Source organism: Pneumocystis murina (genome assembly GCF_000349005.2).
Source record: "Pneumocystis murina B123 chromosome Unknown supercont1.17, whole genome shotgun sequence".
Classification (NCBI taxonomy): domain Eukaryota; kingdom Fungi; phylum Ascomycota; class Pneumocystomycetes; order Pneumocystales; family Pneumocystaceae; genus Pneumocystis; species Pneumocystis murina.
In genome coordinates, this window is record NW_017802375.1 from 219,557 (window position 1) to 241,070 (window position 21,514).

Below are 21,514 nucleotides of genomic sequence, written 5' to 3' on the forward strand. Positions count from 1 at the left end.
TTTTATTTACTGAAAAAACTGAAAATACATAAAACCTTTCTTTCAACAGCTTTAATACCTATTCTATATAAGAATAACCCTTATTTTTATTATAATTCATCCTACTGTATGAGAAAAAAATAATTTTGTTTTAAATCAATATAGAGATGTCTATGTAAGTCTACGATTTCTCTTAGGTAATATTTAAGAGATTATCAGATAAGATTATTTTTATCTTATCTATATTTTTTGAAAAAAATATGTTTAATCCTAATTCTACAGCTGTATTTAAAGATCAGGGCGTAGATACAGGGTTAGGTTATGTTAGTGTAATTTAGTTGTATTTTAGCTATATTTTTAATTTATGTACATTTTTTTCTAAATTAAAGACTTTTGTTATTTATAGTTGCTAAAATCAGTTACTTATTTCATGAGTTTAAAGGATTATGTGATTTTATTTGCACAGTCATTTGAAGATTTTCGTTTTCAAGAACTAGAATCTCTTGCTATTCTTGAAGGAATAAAAGCAGATTTCTCCAATCATCATAAACATGTAAGTTAATGTACATAACATTTAAGTATATCCAGAAAAAAGAAATTATTTGATATTAAATATAAATATAAAATGAATAAATAAATATATAGATCTTTTAATGATATTCTTTCTAGAACCTTACCTATCTTCTAGACTCCATATCTTATTGTTCGTTTGGAAAATGATACACAAGCCAAAAAACTGATTCGCAGATCCATTTGTTGTAGGTCTGTTTTTTTAGGGATAAAGGTTATTTTTTTAATTTATATAAGAGCTATTTATTCACTCTGGGCCTGTGCTAAGTCATATAATGATCTTCATTTTATACTTCGACAATCTGGTCCAGCTTTAGCAGTTTAATGAGTCACCGTTTAAGGCTTTACTGACATTAAAAAGGAGCCGTTTCGTCATGCTTCATTTAAATTTGTTGTGGAAAGCTTTAATAAATCTCATTCAATTGAACATCAAATTGCACTTATTAATAGTTTTTCTTATTTGGCTTTAGAGGGGCCAGTTTTTATGAATAATCCGGAAGAAATTTATGCAATATTAGAGGAATGGACAGTTGATTCATTAAAATATGTTTTTATGGGTCGACAAGTATGTTAAAAAGAAAATGAATATAAAATATTATTAAATGTATCTATTGAATTTAAACTAATTGATTCAAGATAGCCAAAAGTAGTCGGCATGCTGTTAATTGGTTCAATCTAAAAAAAAGGCGATATATTGGGAACACATCTATGGATGCAGAGCTTTCTTTAATTATTGCAAATCAAGCACTTGTAACTTTATTTATATTTTTATTATATATATTAAAACGTTTTAAAGGCAGAAAAAGGAAAACTTGTCTATGATCCATTTGTTGGAACCGGTAGTATTCTTCTTGCATGTGCTTATTATGAAGCAATGATAATGGGTATATTATCCATGATTACCTTCTTTTATATATATCTGATACTATTTTAGGTACAGATATTGATGGGCGACTTTTGCGTGGCCAAAATGGTCGATCAATTCATAGTAATCTTGAGCAATATGGCTTAACTTCAAAATTCCTTGATATTTTTACAATGGATTTTCTTCATCCTGCTATACGTGATAGTCTTCTATTAGATATCATTATTTGTGATCGTAAGCTTTTATCTTTTTAATTAGATATATCAGTTCTGATGAATCTTAAATAGCCCCGTATGTAGTAAAAAAAGATTGAAACATTTACTTATGGATGAAGATATGGTCTACGTGCAAGTCCAAAAACTCTAAGGAAAAATGTTAAAAATACATCTCCTCCAAAAGATGCATCAGGCTGTTATTTTCATTTGTATTAATAAGTTTAATATTATTTGGTATTGAATATTATAGAAAAAAGGATTACATTCCGCCGACAGAACCTTATTCATTTGATGAATTGATTGCAAAACTTATGACATTTGCATCAGATCATCTTTTAACGGAAGGAAGACTTGTTTTTTGGATGCCTAGTATGGAAGAAAAACCAGAAGCCAGTGTTCCACAGCATCCTAATCTTTTATTGATTGCAAATAGTAAACAATGTTTTGGAAAATGTCATTTATCATTTGTTATTAAATAATATATTGATATCTTTAATAGGGTCCAGGAAACTTTTGACATATGTACGAAAAGACAGAACAGTTTTTAATCAAAATGTTACTCCAGAAATAATTGAAAATAAGTTTCGTGAGAAAGTTTTACATTTCTATGTAATTGTTTTTGTATTTATTGTTTATAGTATTTTACATCTAAAAACAAATAAATCTAGACTATTTTGTTTTGGAAAACAAGATTGAAATTAGTATTTTACAGATGCTTCATAGATATGAATAAAATTCCCTACTTTCTGAAAATAAAGAGAAATTAATTTCAACAATTCTACATCTTGATAACAATGAGGTAATACTGCACAAAAAAGAGGGAATAGCTGTACTATTAAACTATCTGAACAATAAAATTTATCAATATTATCATCTATAAATAAATGAATCTAAAAAAAAAAGATAAAATGAAAATTACCCGAAATATCTGGAAAATCAAAAAGATCTGAATAAAATTCTCTGTTTACAAGATTATTGAGTATAAAAATAATTTCAGTATGTTCAATCCTTTTTATTTATTAATATATTATGAAGTTAAATAATTCACTTACCTAGATATTGGTATGCATCCTCTCATCGACTGATTTAATATAAATTGTTGAAGAACCATTGCACAGCGTTTTAAGAGATATGTCCCTGTTATCATTGCTAGACACTTTTTATTTGAAAATTGATCTAAAATTATTTAATAAAAATATAAAATTAAAAAAATATTACTTTTCGATTTTAAAGAACATAGTTCAAATAAATCATTTAAACATATAAAACCCAATTTTTCTCTATAGGGCACAATTTTTTGAAATTTATAGTTTTTTATTTCTAAGTTTGGAATTTTTGTAATAGATGATAAATGATCAAATATCAAACTCTGTTCAGGACAATTATAGACAAAAGATGACTTAGAAATGATTTCAGCTATATTTCGTGATATTTCTATGTTGTTTGTTATTAAAGGAAATATTACAGCCGTTAATTTTGTATATGTTGAAATGTCAAAATCTTCATCTGATTCTTTAAAAAATATTGAATTATTGCCGCTACTAAGAAAATTCAATATTATTTATAATGAAAATCAAGCTTACTAATCAAACAAAAGTGTTCCGTGTAAGCAATCAGTAATTGCTTCCCATAACTCTATATTAGAATCTGGAATAATCATTTCTGAATCGCATTTTTCCAAAATAGAAAGCATTTTTAACGTAGCAAATTTCCAAAAAAGTTCTCCATTACCGATACGAGATGTTAAAGGACATTTATGTTTAAGTTTTATAGGGACAGATAATGCCTGTATACCTTAATACTATTTTTTTTTTAAAAAAAATTACCTTAATCATTTCGAAAAATGCATTTTCTTTATATATTAATGTATTTTCAGAATATTTAGAAAAATATTCCTCCATTCTTTCAAAAGATGTTTTAGAAATAGCAATATATGTAGGAAATATTTTATCTATTTTTGACAAATTTTGGATAGTAGCTGTACTTTCCGATAAATCCTTAAATGCTAGAGTGCTAATTTTTGCAAGGAGTTTCAAAGATAAAACACATGTTTGTTCATTATGATCTTTTAAAAGATCAATTACTTCCAATATACTAGATTGAAGAGGAGTCATATAGTCAACATCAAGATAATAAACGGGACTTCGTGTATATATCAAAGCATCAAATATAGATGTAATTAATTTATTGATCACAGATATCTCGTTTTTGGAAACTATAAATTTATATAAAGAACGTGAAAATTTGACAAATGTATCAAGTGATTCTTGAGATAATTTTTGATTTTTAAACAAGTTATTAGGCGTTATTGAAACTGTATTAGAAAATATTTCCCAAACAGACCATACTTTTTTATATAGATCATCATAATTTGAACCTAATTTATCGTATTCCATTCTATCCAAAATATTGTCAATTGCTTTACAACAGTTCATAAAAACATCGTTAGAATTCAATTCAATAGAATGTGTAAAAAAATCTAATAATTTTTCCCAAATCTCAAGAAATATTTCAAGAGAAAGTAAAGAATTCAAATTACGAGAAAAAAGTATCACTAAACCCGATATTACCAAAACCAATGAATCTTCAAAAGATCTATTATTTGTATTATTTAAAAATTCATAACATTCATTATTGTTAATATTTTTTAAAATGTCTTTCTTAAACAGAAAAAAAATACGATATATAATTACCCGAAAACAACATTTCCATAGATTACTTTTTATATTTTCCCCGTGAATTTCAAAATTTCTAAATATTGTTTGTATTGCGCCATTACGCACTTCAAACCTGTCATCCAATATTACTTCTATTAAACGAAATAATAAAACTATCCATAATAAATCTTGAACAGAAATATCGTCTTCTAGTGGACATAAAAAATTCAGTTCATTACTACTATCAAATGTTTGAATTGATTTTTGAAACGACTTTTTTAATCTAAGATTATCAGATATATTCCAAAATAACCCAATAGCTGCTAAAGAAATATTTAAATCGTCTTTTTGAAGACAAAATTTCGTAAGAATATTTATTAAAGTTAAAAAATGTTTTGAGGAAAGTTCTGATAAAAAATCTGTACATATTAATTGTAAAGAAAAAAATGCATCTTTAACAATTTTTGGTATTTTTAATGAACTTCTAAGTTCCTTTTTTCTGAAAAGCAAGATATCTGAATGATCCTGTTTAAAAGAAGCAAAAGATGGTAATTCATTTTCAAATATTGAATTAATTATTTCAAAGACAATATCCCAACTTTCGGAAATTAAATGACCCAATGAATTTAAAAGTAAATTTAAAGTATCAAGTGCCATACTTATTATTTCTAATTCGATAGTACGATCGTTGGGATATAATTGAACATTGATGTCTCCCATGATATTTTTCATAGAAAGAAAATTTATGATAGACAATATTTTTCTTAAAGCTTTGTCACTATTTTCAAGATTTTTCCAAGAATGAGATATAATTACTGTTTTGGTAATATCAAGAAATATTTTAGTAGCCTGTTTTCTAATCAAATTATCCACTTTCCGCGAATGAATAAAAGAATATAAGTATGATATGACTATATCCCAACCATTTTCTTCTGATGTTCCAAAAAATAATCGTTCAATATTAATTTTGCATATTAAATTAATTTTATGAAAAGTAAATGCTAGCTCGTCAGATTTGTGAAAAATAGCTCCACCTTGGTAATTATAAAAATTAGTAGTAGATACACTCTTTTTAATATCAAGGCCTTTTATTTCAGATGGTAGTTTATTTTCGAAAATTTCTGAAAACCTATTAAGTTCGCAAATAGTTTTTAACATTTCCAATAAACTATTATCTGAAAATGTTTTAGTATTTTCAAAAACTGTATTTATAAGAAGAAGTATCGAAGAAATATCAACAATAAAGTTATTTTTCTTTGGTAATGCACAAACTTCTTTTTGAATAGTATCATAAATAATATCAACGCCTAAAATATTATGGGGAAATTTTACAGGATTTTTTTTTGCCATCTCATGTATAATTAACTCAACTTTTCGTAATGTCTCAAGAACAATTGCCCAAGAATTACCAAGATTATTACCCAGATGAATTGATAACAAAAGTATTGCTTGAAGACAAATCAAATTTTTCTGAGTAAGTATCATTGTATTATCAGAATCATGTAATAAAGGAAAATTAGTAGCATTTGTTGTGCCACTTGTACAATTATTTGTATCCAATTGAGGAATATTTTGACTATCACCTGTTAAATTTGAATGCAAAACATTGAATGGTATTATGAAAACAGGTGGAAGTGAAAATTTGGAAATAGTAGTTAAAAATGCATTTCTAGAAATGTTATAACCCAGATATCCAGAAACTTGAACAAAATGTCTATAAGATCGAACAAGATTATGAAATAAATCAATTGACATGGATGCAGATAAAAATGTCGAAAATGCCTTAAATTGTAAATCTTTTTTTTTTTAAAAAATAACTTACTGCTAAAAATGCAGGCCACATATTTTCAATTATTTTTGAACAAGTAAATATTTCTTGGTTCCCTAGACAAGATTCAGACAAAATGTTAGAAATCGATTGAGATTTTTCTAATTATCTTAATTATTTTTTTAAAATACAATTGATTTATTTCTACCTTTGAAATCTCCTAATTTCCGAGATAAATTTCGTTTAAAAAAAGGTATAATTATTTTTGCAATACCATCTACTACTGAATTTAAACAAGTAAATACTAAATAATAAATATAAGTAGGAGGAAGTATAGGCACTTCTGATTTATCAAGTTGATCGATACAAGAAATACGGACAGATGATGCTTTTGAATCAAGACCAGGGGGACATTGATCTATAATTGTTCCTGATATAGTGCCAAACATATCAATCGCATCTCCTAAGATTTCATACATGTTATCATAAGAATCGCTACTAGATAATTGATTGCTAAAGAGAATATTTGCTCCTAAACCGATTAATCCAGGATTTTCTCCTGCTAATTTGTTAAATGAAAAGATCATTTCATATAAAATATTTTTGCGAGAAACATCTGCATCATAATATTCATAGATAGCACTTATAAGCGCATTATCAGTGCAAATACCTCTAAATATTTCCATAACTAAAATACGACGCCAATTATTATCATCTTGATCTATAAGAATATGGCAAAATAAATTGAATGCTATTTCGCCTTCTACAATAAGATTTTTAAGATGTTGGCGAAGAAGAAGATATATAATTCGTGCACTTCTTACTGTTACAGGAAAATCGCTTTTATTTGAAAAAGGACGAAGAACCAAAAACATTAGATTACGGAGTAATTTGATTTGCTTATCATGCTAAAATTTTCATTATCAACCAAATAAAAAACAACATTGATTGTTTTACTTTTTGAAAGACTTTAGGATGATTCGTCAAAATGCTTTCAATCAATTCCAATCCAAACGTTTTTGATAAATTTTGAACATTAAGCATCCTAGGTCTGTCTTCATTAATAAGAAGACAAAGATCCTCCATTAAATGATGTGCATCAAGTAACGCTTGATTAATTTCTGATTCTTTTTTAGAATGTTTAACATCAACTTCTCAAATTAAGAAAAAGTGCACCAAAAGAAAATAATATTATAACCTTCACAAACAGTTCTATCAAAAACAAGAATTACAAGCTGTCTTAGTGTAGCCGACGCTGTATTTTGAACAACCGTTGACTTATTATTCTGAAGTATAAAACAAATATTAAACGCTTCTGCTAGCAAATTCCCTGACAAATCTTCTGTATAATTCGTTAGAAACATTGGTAATACTTGAAGAATCTTTAATTGAATTTCCACCCCTAATAATGTTGCTTCACGAAATGCCTCCAATACTGATGGTAATGATAACTATAAAAATCCTTATCAATTCTTTTCTTCTTTCATATTCTTCTCACTCATACATTTGGTATTGCACTCACTGCAATCAATTTTTGTAGTGATCCAATAGCAATAGCACAACATTTTGCACTTTGTGTATTACAGCCAAGTAAAAAAGGAATTAAAAACGCTGGATTCTGACGAATTCTTTTAACTGTCGTTGCTTCATCTGTAAAGTTTTTAATTTCATTTAATGATTGTTCTGCAGCCTTAAAAATTAGTTTAAAGTTTTTATTAAAAAATAACACTTTATTTAATTTTTTAAAAAAATACACTTACCGCTTTAAGTTCCGGATGCTTGCGTTTAGTTTCTGACACAAGATGTGTCAATTCACTTGTTAAGGATGCGATCCATCGCATCGTTGTTTTCTCGTATTTTTTTCAACGGGTTCCAAGAATTAGGTGTAAAAAAATGCAAATGTAGGTTTTACTTTTATTTTTTCTTTAAAATTTATAAGGGTTTATATCTTTTTAACTTATTAATATTTTAGACCAAGAAATTTTCGTTTATTGGAAGAGCTAGAAAAAGGTGAAAAAGGATTTGGTGACGGCACGTTTTCTTATGGTCTTGTTGATATTGATGATATGAGTTTATCAAATTGGATTGGAACAATTTTGGGACCGGCACATGTAAGAGTTTGGGAGAGTATTTTTATTTAAACTTATTATAAAAGAGTGTTTATGAGAATCGAATTTATAGTTTAAAGATTTATTGTGATGAAACATACCCGGACATGCCTCCGGTTATTTATTTTTTATCTAAAATTAATCTTCCATGTGTGAATCCTCAGACAGGTCGTGTAAGTGCTTAAGAGAATATGTAGATTTTATTTTTAAAAAATTGTTTTAAAAGGTTGAGCCTGAACAATTATCATGCCTTTCAAACTGGAAACGAGACCATACATTAGAAACTATTTTAATCGCGCTCCGACGGTAAAGGAATTGAGATATTAAGATTTTTTAAATGTAATTTTTCATTTTTAGTGAAATGGCATCATCAAGTAATAAGAAATTGCCTCAACCACCAGAAGGAAGCATTTTTTAAAGAATATATTTTTTTCAAGAAAGAAATAAAACATTATTAAAAACTGATTTTTTTAACATATTCTATCAGATTTTTTCTTTAAAAAGGATTCTTTACTAACATTCCTTCTTATACTAATTTTTTGACTCAATGTTATCTCAATCATTTTTTCATTTGTCAGAACATAAGCAATTGGTTTTATCTTTATTCAAACGTCTTTTATTCTATGCAAAGCGTCTTCCTGTTGATTCTCAAGAAATATGTATTCATCTTATTAAGGATTATTTTTCAACTATGAAAACTAGTACGAATTTAAAAAAAAACATTGATGGACTAAAATATGCTTATAAAGTAAATATTTTAAGTTTTTAATTTAATCTACTTTTTTAATATGATATCTAGGCTGAACAAATTCTTAAAGAAGCGGTGGTTTTAAAGAATTCAGTACTATTAAAAAAATTGCAAATGTATTTATCTGAATATAAATCTGAACAAGTTAAAAAAAAATTATCCTTGATAAAATTGTAGTTTTTTTTTTTTTTTTTAATATTTAACTTTATTAGATCAAAAAGAAAAGACTATTCTAGACTTTGTATGATTTTAACTAAACGTATTCGTAGTTTTCAAAATCTTCAAGATCGTCTAACCAAACTTCAAGATATCTTATTTCATGCAAAACATGAACAACAATTTTATAAAAGATTAGGTATATCTGAACAAGGATGGACATCTGAACTTGAAACACATATTGGTGTAATAAATATTCAACTATCATTACAAACTATAAAAAAAATGGTGTTGAAAGCTCAACTTAAGCGCTAAATTTTTATACTATGATCTATTTCTTAATCATATACACTTTGCATGGGCATAGGTTAGGGCATATTTTATCAGAATTTTTTTAACCAATTTTTTACAATATTATGAAATAATCATCTATCATTCAAAAATTAAATCAAAAATATTCTTTAAAAAAAAGATTTATTTTGAAACATATGAATCTTTTTATGATTTATATTTTTTTAAAGGTTATCTTTAAAAATTTTACACTAAATATACAAGCTTAGATTTAGAATATTACATATTTATAATTTTCAACATATCAAAATATTTAAATCAAAAATATAGCTTTTTTTTAAATAGGTAAGATTTATCTATATAGTTATTCTTTTGCTTTTTATATTCTATTTTTTAAATAAAACTCTATATTTATTAATATATTTTTCATGACCACCATTAATAATCTTTTCTATATAAATTACCTATTCTTTAGAAAAAGAATCATATTTATTTCTTGATTTTCTAATTTTTTTATATATTCATAGTTAAGTTTTAGTTCTTGCGGAATTATTACTAATTAAATTTTCAAAATTTTTTATAATAATTTCTTATTACAAAGAAAACTTTAAAAAACACATTTAAATGTAAATATTAAGACTTTTATAATATATAAATATATACAAAACAAGTCTTCTATATATTTATATATATTAGTATTTGTTTTTCTTATTCTATATCTGAATAAGATCCAGCAAAAATCCATTATATCTATTTCCTTTCAAACTTACATATGTTTAATGCTTAGTTTTATATGTTTTTTATCATTTTAACTTTTTTCTTCCGATACTTTTATATATTATCATGTCTTCATCATTTCAGAACACATATAAACGAGGTTTAAGAAATAATGGTGACGCATATGCCCATCGGAATTTAAATAAACATACGCATACATCTTGTACTACGGCTTGTTTTGTATCTCATTCAATGTCTATGCCTGGCAAATATGGTCAATTTTCAAGTTTTCGTAATTCAGGTTTATCAAAACGATTACGACTGGATTCAAGAACACCTAATAATAACGCTTTTTTAACGCGGAAAACATTTTCTGATTTTAGATTATCACGACTTCAGATTGGAAATTTTATTTCCGGTATTATATCTATGTTTTAGAAAGATAAGACTTATTCTTAATAGAAGAAATACGTGAAGAAAAAGATCAAAAGGATGCACGGATCCGATTTTATTTTAGAAATTCAACAGATATACACCCGGAAACCAATTTATCAGCAACAGAAGCAGCGCTTGTTGCACCAGATAGGGTTTCTCTTTCAATAAAAAAGGGTACGAAACGTATTATTATTCCAGCAGAGCATATTTTTTCAATCGAATTCTCTCGTAACGAGGGGAGAATAGTAATTCAGACAGATGGATGGGCTGTGGTATTTATGCGCATATACTTGGAACAGTTGTTTGAACCACGTTAGTTTGAAGAATTGGCGACTAGCGCAACGCATAAACAAATATTTCGTGTAACAGATGTAGATCCGACAGAGGGCGAGCTTTTACGAGCTAAACGAATCGAAGTATGGTTAAATTTATCTATGCCATTAACAGAGCCGAAATGGACAAAAGGAAATCTTATTGATAATATTGATAAGACATCCCGATTTCATCATATTCTACATATTTTGGATGCAGATCCAGTAATTTTCAATAATTTGAATCATTTTTTTAATAACTTATAGTGCCCGACGTTACAAAGTATTATCGAACAATGGACTAGGGATTCGACAATTGGTAAGAAAATAAATTAATGAAATATCATATAAAATGAAGAAAGGATTTCAATCTGAACGTTTATTATTTCAGAGATCTCAGCTCTGCAAATTGAGTCGACTTTTAGATATTTTTTCGAATGTCTTAAAACCGGATCCTGTATTAACGGCGCCGATGAATGGAATTTTGAATATTGTGCGAACAATGGGAACGAAAAGTGAAGTAGATCAGGAAGAACTTTTGACAAAAGTAAAACAAGCATTATTCTTGATTCCCGAGTATTTGATTTTGAAAAGTCTTGATACTATGTATTTTTTATATATTATTTATATGGAGTTGTTTTTAATAAGGATAGGTTTAGAAAAGAACTTGATTTTGGATCAGAAAATGTATCAAATGATTTTGAAATATGATTTATATGATTGAAAGATTAGTTTTCTATAAAAGTTGAAGTTATGATATATTTGATACATATATAAAATCGCACATTTAAATGATTTTAGACACGAATATATGTTACATTGATGTATAACGGTTTAATAATATTTGGGGATTTTTATATATAATTTTTTAAACGAGATTCGGCATATTTTTTCATATTGTAGGATTTATAGGAATATAACTGACTTGTGTATCTAGATCATTAATATTATTTTTTGATCCAAATGTGATAATGTAATCGATCAAGATAGCTTCAATTATGAATATCATCTAGGGCGTCCTTTAATGACTAATGGATTTAACTTTTTTCGAGTCTTTTTGCCTTTGGCTAGTTTCCCCCATGGACTGCATGGATGTCGATTACCCTTACTTTTACCACGCCCTCCGCCATGAGGATGATCACGTGGATTCCTTAATATATATTAAAAATTTATGACATTTTGGAGAATATTTCTTACATCGCCATACCACGGACAGTTGGTCTAATACCTAACCAGCGAGACCGTCCGGCTTTTCCCAATTTTCGATGTTTCCTTTATAAATTATAAAAAAAATTTAATAAATCATTACATATTACCAATTAATGTTGCTCGCAATTCCAATGGTAGCTGCTGCATGAACGGATATTTTTCGTAATTCACCACTTTGTAGTTTAATAGTGGCATAGCCTTCATTTCCTGTAGAAAGTATTTGTGCATATGTTCCAGCACTTCTACAGAATTTAGCAGGTCCATGCATATTCGTTGTTAATGCAAATACAATTGTTCCTACGGGGATCATTGATAAGGGTAGACAATTTCCAGGCTGAATTGCTTTTGTAATAAAAGTACCCGAATCAATTTTTTCATGTTGTTCCTCTCCATAAGAATTAAAACCCATTCTATAGCTTTCTACGACATGTCCTGCCCTAAGACCATCTGCTGCCAAGATATATGAAAGTTTTTCTGTCTTTAAATCTTTTATTAATGCAATATGCCCACTACGTCCTGGATCATACTCGATACGTAGGACGAGATGTGGCCCAGGAGTTTTACGTACAAAATCTACAATGCGTATGCGTTGCTTGTGTCCTCCTCCTTGATGGCGTGTAGTAATTCTTCCTTGATTATTACGTCCACCAGTTTTGCGTTTTGCAATCGTTAAAAAACGTATTGGACGACCTTTCCAAAGATGATTATTCAAAGGACGGCAAAGTCCACGTCTTCCAGGAGTTACTGGCTTATATTTTTTAAGAAAGGGTAGTTGTTTTCCCTGTATTTTTTGTTCTGGTGCTTCAACCGTTGTTTTATAATCTTGAAAAAAAATAGTTATATTATGTAGTTTATTGTTTTCTAGAAAAAAAAAATAACCAATATATTTAAAGCGATTATATGAATCAGAATAATGCTTTAAATGGAAGAGTGTTTTATGTCTTATTTTTGGAAAAATATTGAAAAACATTGTTTAATTTGGTAGTGCAGTTGGTTGAAGAATCGGTTAAAATGAATTTGTATAAATATAACGAATAAAAAAAAAGATTATTTATTTATAATAGCCTTAGTGTAATGACTGTGTTTATTTTTTAAAATAATTTATGTATAGATGTTAAATAAATTCAGTAAGTGAAGATATTTTAACTGTTGATACCAAAAATAGATAAATCGCCTTTTTTATTTACTTCATCACCAGCATATGCTAACCAATACTTGTATGGGTGCCAAGAAACTTTGTTAGTTGCATTGGAGGGAATTTTATAAATATGTTCTCCAGTTTCTACATGTGACTAAAAATATGTTAATGTATTTAAAAACATTTAAATAAAACATACAATATCAATTGCTATTTCTTCAGATGCAGACGCAATGTATTGTCCATCATGAGTAAAACTTAGTGTTCTTACAGGCCAACTAAATAGATTAAAAAATAATCAGAACTAATACAAAAAACTATACTCTAGTTTCGAAAATGTTCGAACACATATAAATTCATCAAGATCCCATAAACTAACAAGAGCATCTGATCCTCCTATAGCCAAATATCTAAAAAGTTAGACATATTCGTAAGAATAAATGAAAAACAACTTTCCCTTAGGATCAAATTCCAGAGAAAAACAATTAGAAGTGTGAGCATCTATAGTATAAACATGTTTTAAGGACGGCCACTCAATTAAATTAACAGTTCCATGTCCCGTAGCTAAAGCAAAAAAATCCCCACTATTTGACCATGATATTTCATTTGTCTTCAATCTTTTTAAACAAGAAATATTTTATCATACTAAATATACCTCTGTAGGTTGTTTGACAGAATTAATGACTTTTTTTGCTTTGACATCGACAAATGTAATTACATCATCCTACTCATATTAAATTATTTCATAATCTCCTTTTTTTAGACCTTGCTTCCAGAAGCTACATAGTTTCCATTAGGAGACCATGTAACACTAATATTCTCTCCATTAGTTGGGATTTCTAAGGTACATTTCGCCTCTAATAATCCTAATTATAGATATTTTAAAATCCATCATTAATACCTCTATAATCCCAAAAACGAATCATTTTATCTTTTCCTACACTCACAAGACGATCACTGTGCGTAGGATCCCATGAAAGATAATCAACGCTTGAAGAATGTCCTTTAAATTCAACAGAATATCTTAATTCTAATTTATCCGGATTCCATATACGTAAACTATGATCGACCGATCCAGATGCCAACTTACTTCCTATACAGTTCCATCCTAATGTTTTAACTAAATCATTATGACCTCCAATTGTTTTTGTTCTTTGCATAGAAAAAAAATTATGTGCCTATAAAAGACTATTAAATCAATCATCTTTTACTGTAAAAAAAAACTTCTTGCTTAGATATAGACTTAATGTCTCCTTTTTGGAATGGATAAGGCATATTTTATAGAAAAATTTTATACTTTTAATGGTCTTTTTGTCCTTTAAAATTCTCCACTATTATTTACAAAATTATCTCCTGGTTATCAATGGTTGTGGTCACGTGAAACAGATATCGAGAAACTGGGCTTGATGTACCTTTTAAAAATATAATATTTTTAGGAGCCTAAGTTCATTTTAAAAAAACATATTTTAAGGGTTTAAATTATTATAGTATTTTAGTATTTTCTAAATAAAATAGATATGGAACCTTTTGGAAAAAGTCTAAAAAAAAAAAAAAAATGTTTTATTACATTTGGATGCCCAGAATTATCTTTAATTAGATTACATCCGTTTAATTTCTCAGTTTTTTTCTTGTTACATTTTTTTAATAAGGAATGATTGGTATTTTTAGGTAGAGTTTTGTTTGAGGAAAGATGATTTGAAAAAAGTGAAATGTTTTATTGAAAAAAGTAATCATCCAAGATTTGTTACTCTGGATGTCTCTCTGGGATGGTTTTTAAAGGAAGAAGTTCTTAACAAATTGATTAAAACGGGTAAATTGTTAAATTATTAATATCGACTTTTATTAAGAAGTATAGAAATACTATGTGCACTTTCTATGAATAATATAGATATGGATGATGTTGTTTGTGTAAACAAGGGTATTTATATGCAATTTTGTTGTATTGTTGAGTTTTTTAGGGAAGATTATTCTTTCTCTGACAAAAGAGACATATGAAAAGGTAGGTCTTGTAGGAAAGCCCTCTGCGTTTTCAAGAAAATGTCCTAGATGGAGTAATTTTGAATTAAGTTATAATATTTTGGAGTAACTTTTTTAGACGTAATATTAGATATGAGGGGGACAGCTATGAAAAAAGGAAAGAAAGGATTTGATCGAATTTTATGGAGTTTTGAGAATGTTCTTCAAAAAAAATTTTCTTTTAGGATGTCCGCATTAAATGAAAGTTTGAAATATTGTAATTGATGGCTTGTTTTAAGTTTTTTCATAGATGATATTAAAATTCTTGAAGAAGTTGTTGGTTCATCTAGTTGTTTTGCGAATTTTGAAAAACATGAGTCTGGAAAAATACTTTGCCCTTCTTTTTCTTATCCAAGACATGTGGACTATCCAGGTATAGACAGAATTATTCAAGCAGAATGGGCTACGGAGATATATGAATGGTTAGGTTTAGTTTCTCTTGGATCAGAAAGGTAAAATTTATAAAGTCTTATAATAATTCCTTAATAAAAAAAGATTAAACACCGGCTTTAATGATGATCCATATTCATTGCCCTATAATCTTTCAAATTCTTCAGAAGATGAGATTATAAGATTTTTATGGTCAGGAATGATTAGTTGTAGCTGGATATTAGATTTATGGGTATTTTTACGGTAACTTTCACATAGCATTCAATACAATATTTAGAATATATTTTTAGGAACCTTAAAGATATAGATTGGATTTCTTTAACCGTTAATGGATTTGAGGATTCACCTATCAGTTGGGAAAATTATGAACATGGATATTTTTTTGGGGGGGAAAATACATATACAATACTAAAGTTAAATTCAGATACTGTAAACAACCAAGATTTGCATTTTCTTGTTTATGAATATGTAAATAATTTTGATCAATATTCATAAAAAATTTTATATTCGAATTTTAAAAAAAAATTAAAAATATAAAACTACTTTTTCCAAACTGACATTTTTGATCTTAGTTACATATATTTATTCAGCATAATGTCTGGAAGTGTGAAAAAAGAGAATCAAGAAACAGCCCATGAATTGATCTCAAGGATTGAAAAAGAAGTAAAAAAGAATGAAAATAAAAAATCAAAGTCTATTTCCAAACATACATTTATATACGGTGATGGGGTAAAGATTGATAGTTGGAAATTACCAAATTTTGGGTTTAAAAAATCATCTAAATTAGTGACAGATATTCGAGGGCTTTTTTCTATAACAAATGATAAAAATATCCATGAAATTGTCATAAGAGGTATTAGTTTGTATTTCTCTAGAGTTTTTGTTTTATGGAAATAGGTTATAATAAGTTTTTTGCAGTAAATGAGGTTAAAGAAACAAAAGTAATCTCTAATGAAGATTTATTATATTTTTGATTGATAAATTTTAGTGGGATTCCTTAGAAAAACATACAATAGGTCCTTACGCTTTAACTTTGAAGGAGAATGGATGTGTTATTTTTGTTTCAGCGCTTTCGGATGATTCTTTAATTGTTGCAAGTAAAAATTCAATGGGTCCAGTGGCAAATGGCACCTCTGTTCATGCACAAGTAGGAGAAACATGGCTAGAAAGGCATTTGTCAGATTCTATGCATACTAGAAAACAGTTGGCTCGTGTATTACGACAAATGAATGCAACACTTGTTTTTGAATTATGTGATGATGGTTTTGAAGAACATATTATAGAATATCCTCCCGAAAAGAGAGGTCTTTATCTTCATGGAATCAATTTAAATGAGGCTACTTTTGTTACATATGAGTTTGATAAAGTTTGTTTGTTTGCTCATAATTGGGGGTTTAGACAAGTTGATTATAAAATCTTTCAAACTTTGTCAGAGTTGAAATATTTTTTAGAAGATTCAGAAAAGACAAAGTCTTACTATGGAAGAGAAATTGAAGGCTTTGTTATACGATGCAAATCTAAATTATTAGATGATATCCATTTTCATGATTTTTTTTTTAAGTATAAATTTAAAGAGCCTTATTTTATTTATAGAAGATGGAGAGAACTGACTCATGCGATTATATCTGGTACATATAAGTTCAACTCTAATGAGGATGACATTACAAAAAAATATGTAATATGGGTACGTCTTTTATTAAAGGAAAATCCTGATTTTGTGGAAAAATATAAACAAAACCATGGAATTGTGGCTCTTCGCAAACAATTTTTGAAAGAATACAACTATTCCCCTTCAGATTTTTCAAAGAAGCTAGTTATAAACTGTCCTCTTGAGGATAGAAATATTTTACTTGTTCCTATTGCTACAATTGGTTGTGGAAAAACAACTCTTGCTTTTGCTTTATCTTTATTATTTGGTTTCAAGCATATTCAAAATGATGATATACCAGGAAAAAAAGCAAAAATTCAAAAGTTTGTGTCTGCAATTGTTGATGCGTTAAAACATCAACATGTTGTTGTAGCAGACAAGTAAGTTTATGTTAGTTAATCGAATAATTAGTAATATTGTTACAGAAATAATCACAAATATTCAGAAAGAGATGAATTGATTCGCTTAGTTTCTGAACGATCTCCAAATACTCGTTTTATCGCTCTTTATTATGATCATTTTGATAAAAATGATGATTTAGTTACTAGAAAAGAAAAATTAAATGAAATCTTAAAAGTAACAAAAGCCAGAGTTCTTGCACGTGGAAGTAATCATCAAACAATTGATGCATCATTAAATCAGGGTAAAACTGCGATAGGAATTATGAATGGGTTTCTTTCAAGATTCGAGCCCTTAGATCTTAATAAAGAGCCAGATAATCTATTTGAGGACTCTATTATTTTAGATCCTATGAAAGATACAAAATTTAATTTAGAAAATGTGATTAAACGGCTTCATGAAATAGCACCAAAATTTGTCATAAAAATACCAACAGCATCTGAAATAGATTCTGCAATTCGTATCGCTTTAAATCATTTTTGTCCTAACAAAAGATCTGGTTTAACACTATCTCATCAGAAAACTGGTTTATTATCTCAACAAAAATCTCAATATTTTGGTATTATCCTTAAAGATGATTTAGCTCCTTATATAGAACAAATTATGAAGGATCAGAAAAAAGAAGTCTCTGCTTTTTGGGAACATCTTAAGCGTTCAAAGCGTGTACAGTCTACTTTTCATGTTACTTTGATTCATATCTCCGATAAGTCAAAATATCCTGAAATTTGGCAATATTATCTATCTCAAATGGACTCATCTGGCGTCGTTTGTTCGGCTCAGGTTGAATTTACTTATCTTGTTTGGGATTCAAGAATTATGGCTCTGGTTGCTGTAATTTTGGATATGGAAAATAAAAAAATACAATCAGCTAACCCAATTCTTCATGCTACAATAGGGACAGAGAATAAAACAATTCATCCAAAGGAAGCAAATGATATGTTAGCTCTTTGGAACTTTCAAACATCTCATTCGAATATTCATACTTTATCTCTTTCTCCTAAACATTTTGATGGCACTGTTGCTCTTGTTGATTCTTTTTCTACCCACTAAAAATATATATCATCTTATCCTAAAAATTTTGCTTAACTTTTATGTATAATTTTTATTCTATATATATAATATTCGACTTGTCTTATTTTTCATGATTCTTTACCATCGCTATTCAATCTATGTTACAGGATTATCTTGATGAAAACTTTGATGCAAAGTCACTTCGAATTGCAGATCTTCGGCGCATTTTATTTGAAAATAATGTGAATTATCCATCATCTGCTAAGAAACAAGTACTTTTGGACTTATTTTATGAACATATTGTTTTAGGTAAAAAAGGGTATTTAAAAGAGAAAAAGCACGAAAATAAGGATGAATACGATATATTGAGTGATAATATAAGTGTATGTAGTTTTTTTGGCGGAAATTCGCTCGTTATTATCATAAAAATTTATAATTTAGAAAATTAAACAGGTTAAACAAAAATCGAGTAAAAAAAAGGGTAAAAAGCAGTTAAATGATTCAAAAGAGACGTTGTCTGCTAATAGATATTCTCATATGTCTTTACGTAGATCAATAAGTGATCAGCCTTCGAATATTGAGGATAAAGAAAAATTAGAGGAAAAGGTATTTTAAAAAGTAATGGGTTTTTTAGGGGAATATTTAAGAAATATTATAGTCACTTTCGTTAGATGAGGGGTTTTCTAATGAAAACTTTTTTCAGCAAACATCTCCATTATGTGAAACATATAAATTTCGTTCATCTTTACAGCCTTTAATGGTAAAACTAAAAATATTGTTTTAAGATATTTATAATGTTGTACTTAGCCTGAGGCTCATCAGAAGGAAGTTGTGGATATATTAGAAGTACCTGAGAAATCATCTATTATGAGAGTTAAACCGGAGCTTCGTTCAAAGAGTTTGGTTCAGCCATTAATGAATACTACTTTGCCTCGGTCTAAACCGAAAAAATTTATGACGAATATTGAGAATTTGAAGACATCACAACAATTCTATCATATGACAATGTATTCGAAACCTGACAATGAATTAACTACACAAACATCTGAAAATAATGAATTTACGCATAATGATCTTCCTTTAAATAATAATGAAACAGAAAGTAAAGACAAATTAGATTTGAATAAAGAGGTTTTGAATGTTTTTTATGGAAAATCGAAAGTCAAACCTAAACGCAAAAAATTTTCATTTATAAGATTTTTTGTGGTATTTATTTTTAGCACATCTATAGCTACATTAGGAAGTATTTGGAGAGAGGAAACAATTCGTGTGGGTTATTGCGGCGTTGAAATTAAAGGCAAGTGTTTTGAAGAATGGTAAAATTGATGATTTTTTTAAAAAAATTAGAAATACCAAATACATATTCATTAATACGAGGAAAATTACCAAGAATTTTGCTCAATAATCTTTTTGTATATTGCAAACCATGTCCTGATCATGCTATTTGTTATCCTAATTTTAAACTTGTATGTCAAAAGGATTATATTCTTACCCCGAATATATTATCTTTCAACGGATTGATTCCTATTGTACCATCATGTATACCAGATACAGAAAAATTGAGAAGGGTTCATATTATTATTAATGAGATAATTCAGATGCTTAGAGATAAGAATGCTAAGTTGGAATGTGGCTCTTCAAAATTGCTTAAAGGAGAAAAGGAGGGTATATATGAGAAAGATCTTGAGAAATATCTTTGGGAAATGAAATCTGTTGTATCAGTGACTCTTTTTTTCTTAAACTAATTAAATTAGCCTGATATAGATGATCAACAATTTCAAGAATTATTATCGGATGCATTTGAAGATATAGTTACGTATGATGAAATTCATATAGAGAAAGATGGGTATGTTGTATTTAGTCTTTTTTTTTATCATTCTAAGCTTTGGCTGACCTAGATATATTGATCTAATAGATCAAAAAGATATTTTAAATCAACATCTTTTTCAAACATTTCATTTGGATGCTCACTTAAAAAATATATCAGACGAGGACTGGTACGCTATAGAGTCGAGTTTATTGGTATAGTCTTTCTTTCTTTTTTTTGATCATTAGTAAATATTTATTTAGGAATAATATCTTCTATATTTCTTTTATTTAAAATAAAATCTGCTTTTGTTTTACAAAGAACCTATAAATCAAAAATTCTAGAATTAGTTCATATTTCTCTACAAAGATTATATGAGCAACAACGTTCATATATTTTGGATCCAAAATCTACATATCCATATATTGCTATTTCGCATTTACGGGATGATATTCTTGTAAATGAGTTTAATACTGACCAACGAAATAAGCTTTGGAATAAAGTACGGAAAGTTGTTGAAAACAACTCAAACATAAGAACACGATTAGCAGAAATAAATGGAGAATGGATACGAGCTTGGGAATGGATTGGTACTATTCATACATGAATTATGAACTATAAAAGAATGATTAATCGATAATATGTTGGTTACATAATTCTAGAGAACTGTTCTATTGTAATACATTCAAAAATTGATCATTTAAGGTATTTCATAAATTTGCATATCTTTGAAGACAATTTAAATATATTATCACTATATTGTGTTTAAGTAATGCGAATGCTATTAATAAGAGCCTATATAACTAGATAGCTGTATTTTATTAGATATTGAATAATATTAGATATAAAAGAGTGTCTATACTCTATACTAGCTATATAAAAATTAGATTTAAATAAAATAATAGTAAATAGAAAAATCTTCTTAAATCAGAACAACAATATTTCACCAGTTCTGCCACTTCGGATGATTTTTGTACACTTACATCCACAATTTAATAAAAATAAACTGACAGATATGTTCGCCCATCGTATTATTTTCAATCATTTTTAATTTTATAAGATTTTTACTAATTTAA

The 21,514-nt window shown here is 27.8% G+C and overlaps 10 protein-coding genes across 10 annotated transcripts; 7 read left to right on the plus strand and 3 right to left on the minus strand.

Annotated features, from left to right (window-relative positions):
• Positions 1-239: 239 nt before the first annotated feature.
• PNEG_03418 (hypothetical protein) lies at positions 240-2,291 on the plus strand (the record flags this gene model as incomplete). The annotated part of the gene is made up of 13 exons (XM_007877313.1): positions 240-308; positions 386-532; positions 668-741; positions 787-854; positions 891-1,114; positions 1,186-1,299; positions 1,346-1,433; positions 1,484-1,648; positions 1,702-1,705; positions 1,749-1,838; positions 1,880-2,082; positions 2,129-2,223; positions 2,268-2,291. The coding sequence occupies 13 exons, from the start codon at positions 240-242 to the stop codon at positions 2,289-2,291; spliced, it is 1,365 nt and encodes a 454-aa protein (XP_007875504.1).
• Positions 1,347-7,899, minus strand: PNEG_03419 (hypothetical protein). The gene is made up of 12 exons (XM_007877314.1): positions 7,815-7,899; positions 7,559-7,744; positions 7,253-7,505; positions 7,012-7,205; positions 6,263-6,962; positions 6,109-6,215; positions 3,456-6,068; positions 3,213-3,415; positions 2,848-3,170; positions 2,682-2,805; positions 2,549-2,637; positions 1,347-2,503 (listed from the first exon to the last, which is right to left on the minus strand). The coding sequence occupies exons 1-12, from the start codon at positions 7,893-7,895 to the stop codon at positions 2,328-2,330; spliced, it is 5,049 nt and encodes a 1,682-aa protein (XP_007875505.1). The 5' UTR covers positions 7,896-7,899; the 3' UTR covers positions 1,347-2,327.
• On the plus strand, positions 7,883-8,580 carry PNEG_03420 (hypothetical protein; the record flags this gene model as incomplete). The annotated part of the gene is made up of 5 exons (XM_007877315.1): positions 7,883-7,955; positions 8,027-8,165; positions 8,210-8,335; positions 8,389-8,468; positions 8,520-8,580. The coding sequence occupies exons 1-5, from the start codon at positions 7,948-7,950 to the stop codon at positions 8,578-8,580; spliced, it is 414 nt and encodes a 137-aa protein (XP_007875506.1). The 5' UTR covers positions 7,883-7,947.
• A 129-nt stretch (positions 8,581-8,709) lies between these two features.
• PNEG_03421 (hypothetical protein) lies at positions 8,710-9,381 on the plus strand (the record flags this gene model as incomplete). Its single annotated transcript, XM_007877316.1, has 3 exons — positions 8,710-8,910; positions 8,962-9,083; positions 9,123-9,381. The coding sequence occupies 3 exons, from the start codon at positions 8,710-8,712 to the stop codon at positions 9,379-9,381; spliced, it is 582 nt and encodes a 193-aa protein (XP_007875507.1).
• An 819-nt stretch (positions 9,382-10,200) lies between these two features.
• On the plus strand, positions 10,201-11,531 carry PNEG_03422 (hypothetical protein; the record flags this gene model as incomplete). Its single annotated transcript, XM_007877317.1, has 6 exons — positions 10,201-10,492; positions 10,537-10,781; positions 10,827-11,045; positions 11,088-11,139; positions 11,183-11,426; positions 11,474-11,531. The coding sequence occupies 6 exons, from the start codon at positions 10,201-10,203 to the stop codon at positions 11,529-11,531; spliced, it is 1,110 nt and encodes a 369-aa protein (XP_007875508.1).
• Positions 11,532-11,810: 279 nt separating this feature from the next.
• On the minus strand, positions 11,811-12,999 carry PNEG_03423 (ribosomal protein L2; the record flags this gene model as incomplete). The annotated part of the gene is made up of 3 exons (XM_007877318.1): positions 11,811-11,970; positions 12,018-12,092; positions 12,137-12,999. 3 exons carry the CDS (start codon positions 12,997-12,999, stop codon positions 11,826-11,828), a joined length of 1,083 nt encoding a protein of 360 aa, XP_007875509.1. The 3' UTR covers positions 11,811-11,825.
• A 94-nt stretch (positions 13,000-13,093) lies between these two features.
• Positions 13,094-14,467, minus strand: PNEG_03424 (hypothetical protein). The gene is made up of 7 exons (XM_007877319.1): positions 14,069-14,467; positions 13,933-14,024; positions 13,823-13,891; positions 13,620-13,777; positions 13,491-13,577; positions 13,367-13,445; positions 13,094-13,321 (listed from the first exon to the last, which is right to left on the minus strand). Exons 1-7 carry the CDS (start codon positions 14,325-14,327, stop codon positions 13,172-13,174), a joined length of 894 nt encoding a protein of 297 aa, XP_007875510.1. The 5' UTR covers positions 14,328-14,467; the 3' UTR covers positions 13,094-13,171.
• Positions 14,468-14,684: 217 nt separating this feature from the next.
• PNEG_03425 (hypothetical protein) lies at positions 14,685-16,068 on the plus strand (the record flags this gene model as incomplete). The annotated part of the gene is made up of 8 exons (XM_007877320.1): positions 14,685-14,786; positions 14,836-14,977; positions 15,023-15,085; positions 15,126-15,218; positions 15,263-15,388; positions 15,434-15,635; positions 15,679-15,816; positions 15,864-16,068. 8 exons carry the CDS (start codon positions 14,685-14,687, stop codon positions 16,066-16,068), a joined length of 1,071 nt encoding a protein of 356 aa, XP_007875511.1.
• A 99-nt stretch (positions 16,069-16,167) lies between these two features.
• On the plus strand, positions 16,168-18,670 carry PNEG_03426 (hypothetical protein; the record flags this gene model as incomplete). The annotated part of the gene is made up of 4 exons (XM_007877321.1): positions 16,168-16,426; positions 16,471-16,514; positions 16,562-17,601; positions 17,647-18,670. 4 exons carry the CDS (start codon positions 16,168-16,170, stop codon positions 18,668-18,670), a joined length of 2,367 nt encoding a protein of 788 aa, XP_007875512.1.
• Positions 18,671-18,781: 111 nt separating this feature from the next.
• On the plus strand, positions 18,782-21,021 carry PNEG_03427 (hypothetical protein). The gene is made up of 8 exons (XM_007877323.1): positions 18,782-19,014; positions 19,073-19,237; positions 19,290-19,391; positions 19,439-19,928; positions 19,979-20,343; positions 20,386-20,477; positions 20,530-20,653; positions 20,702-21,021. The coding sequence occupies exons 1-8, from the start codon at positions 18,790-18,792 to the stop codon at positions 20,705-20,707; spliced, it is 1,569 nt and encodes a 522-aa protein (XP_007875514.1). The 5' UTR covers positions 18,782-18,789; the 3' UTR covers positions 20,708-21,021.
• The last annotated feature ends 493 nt before the right edge of the window (positions 21,022-21,514 follow it).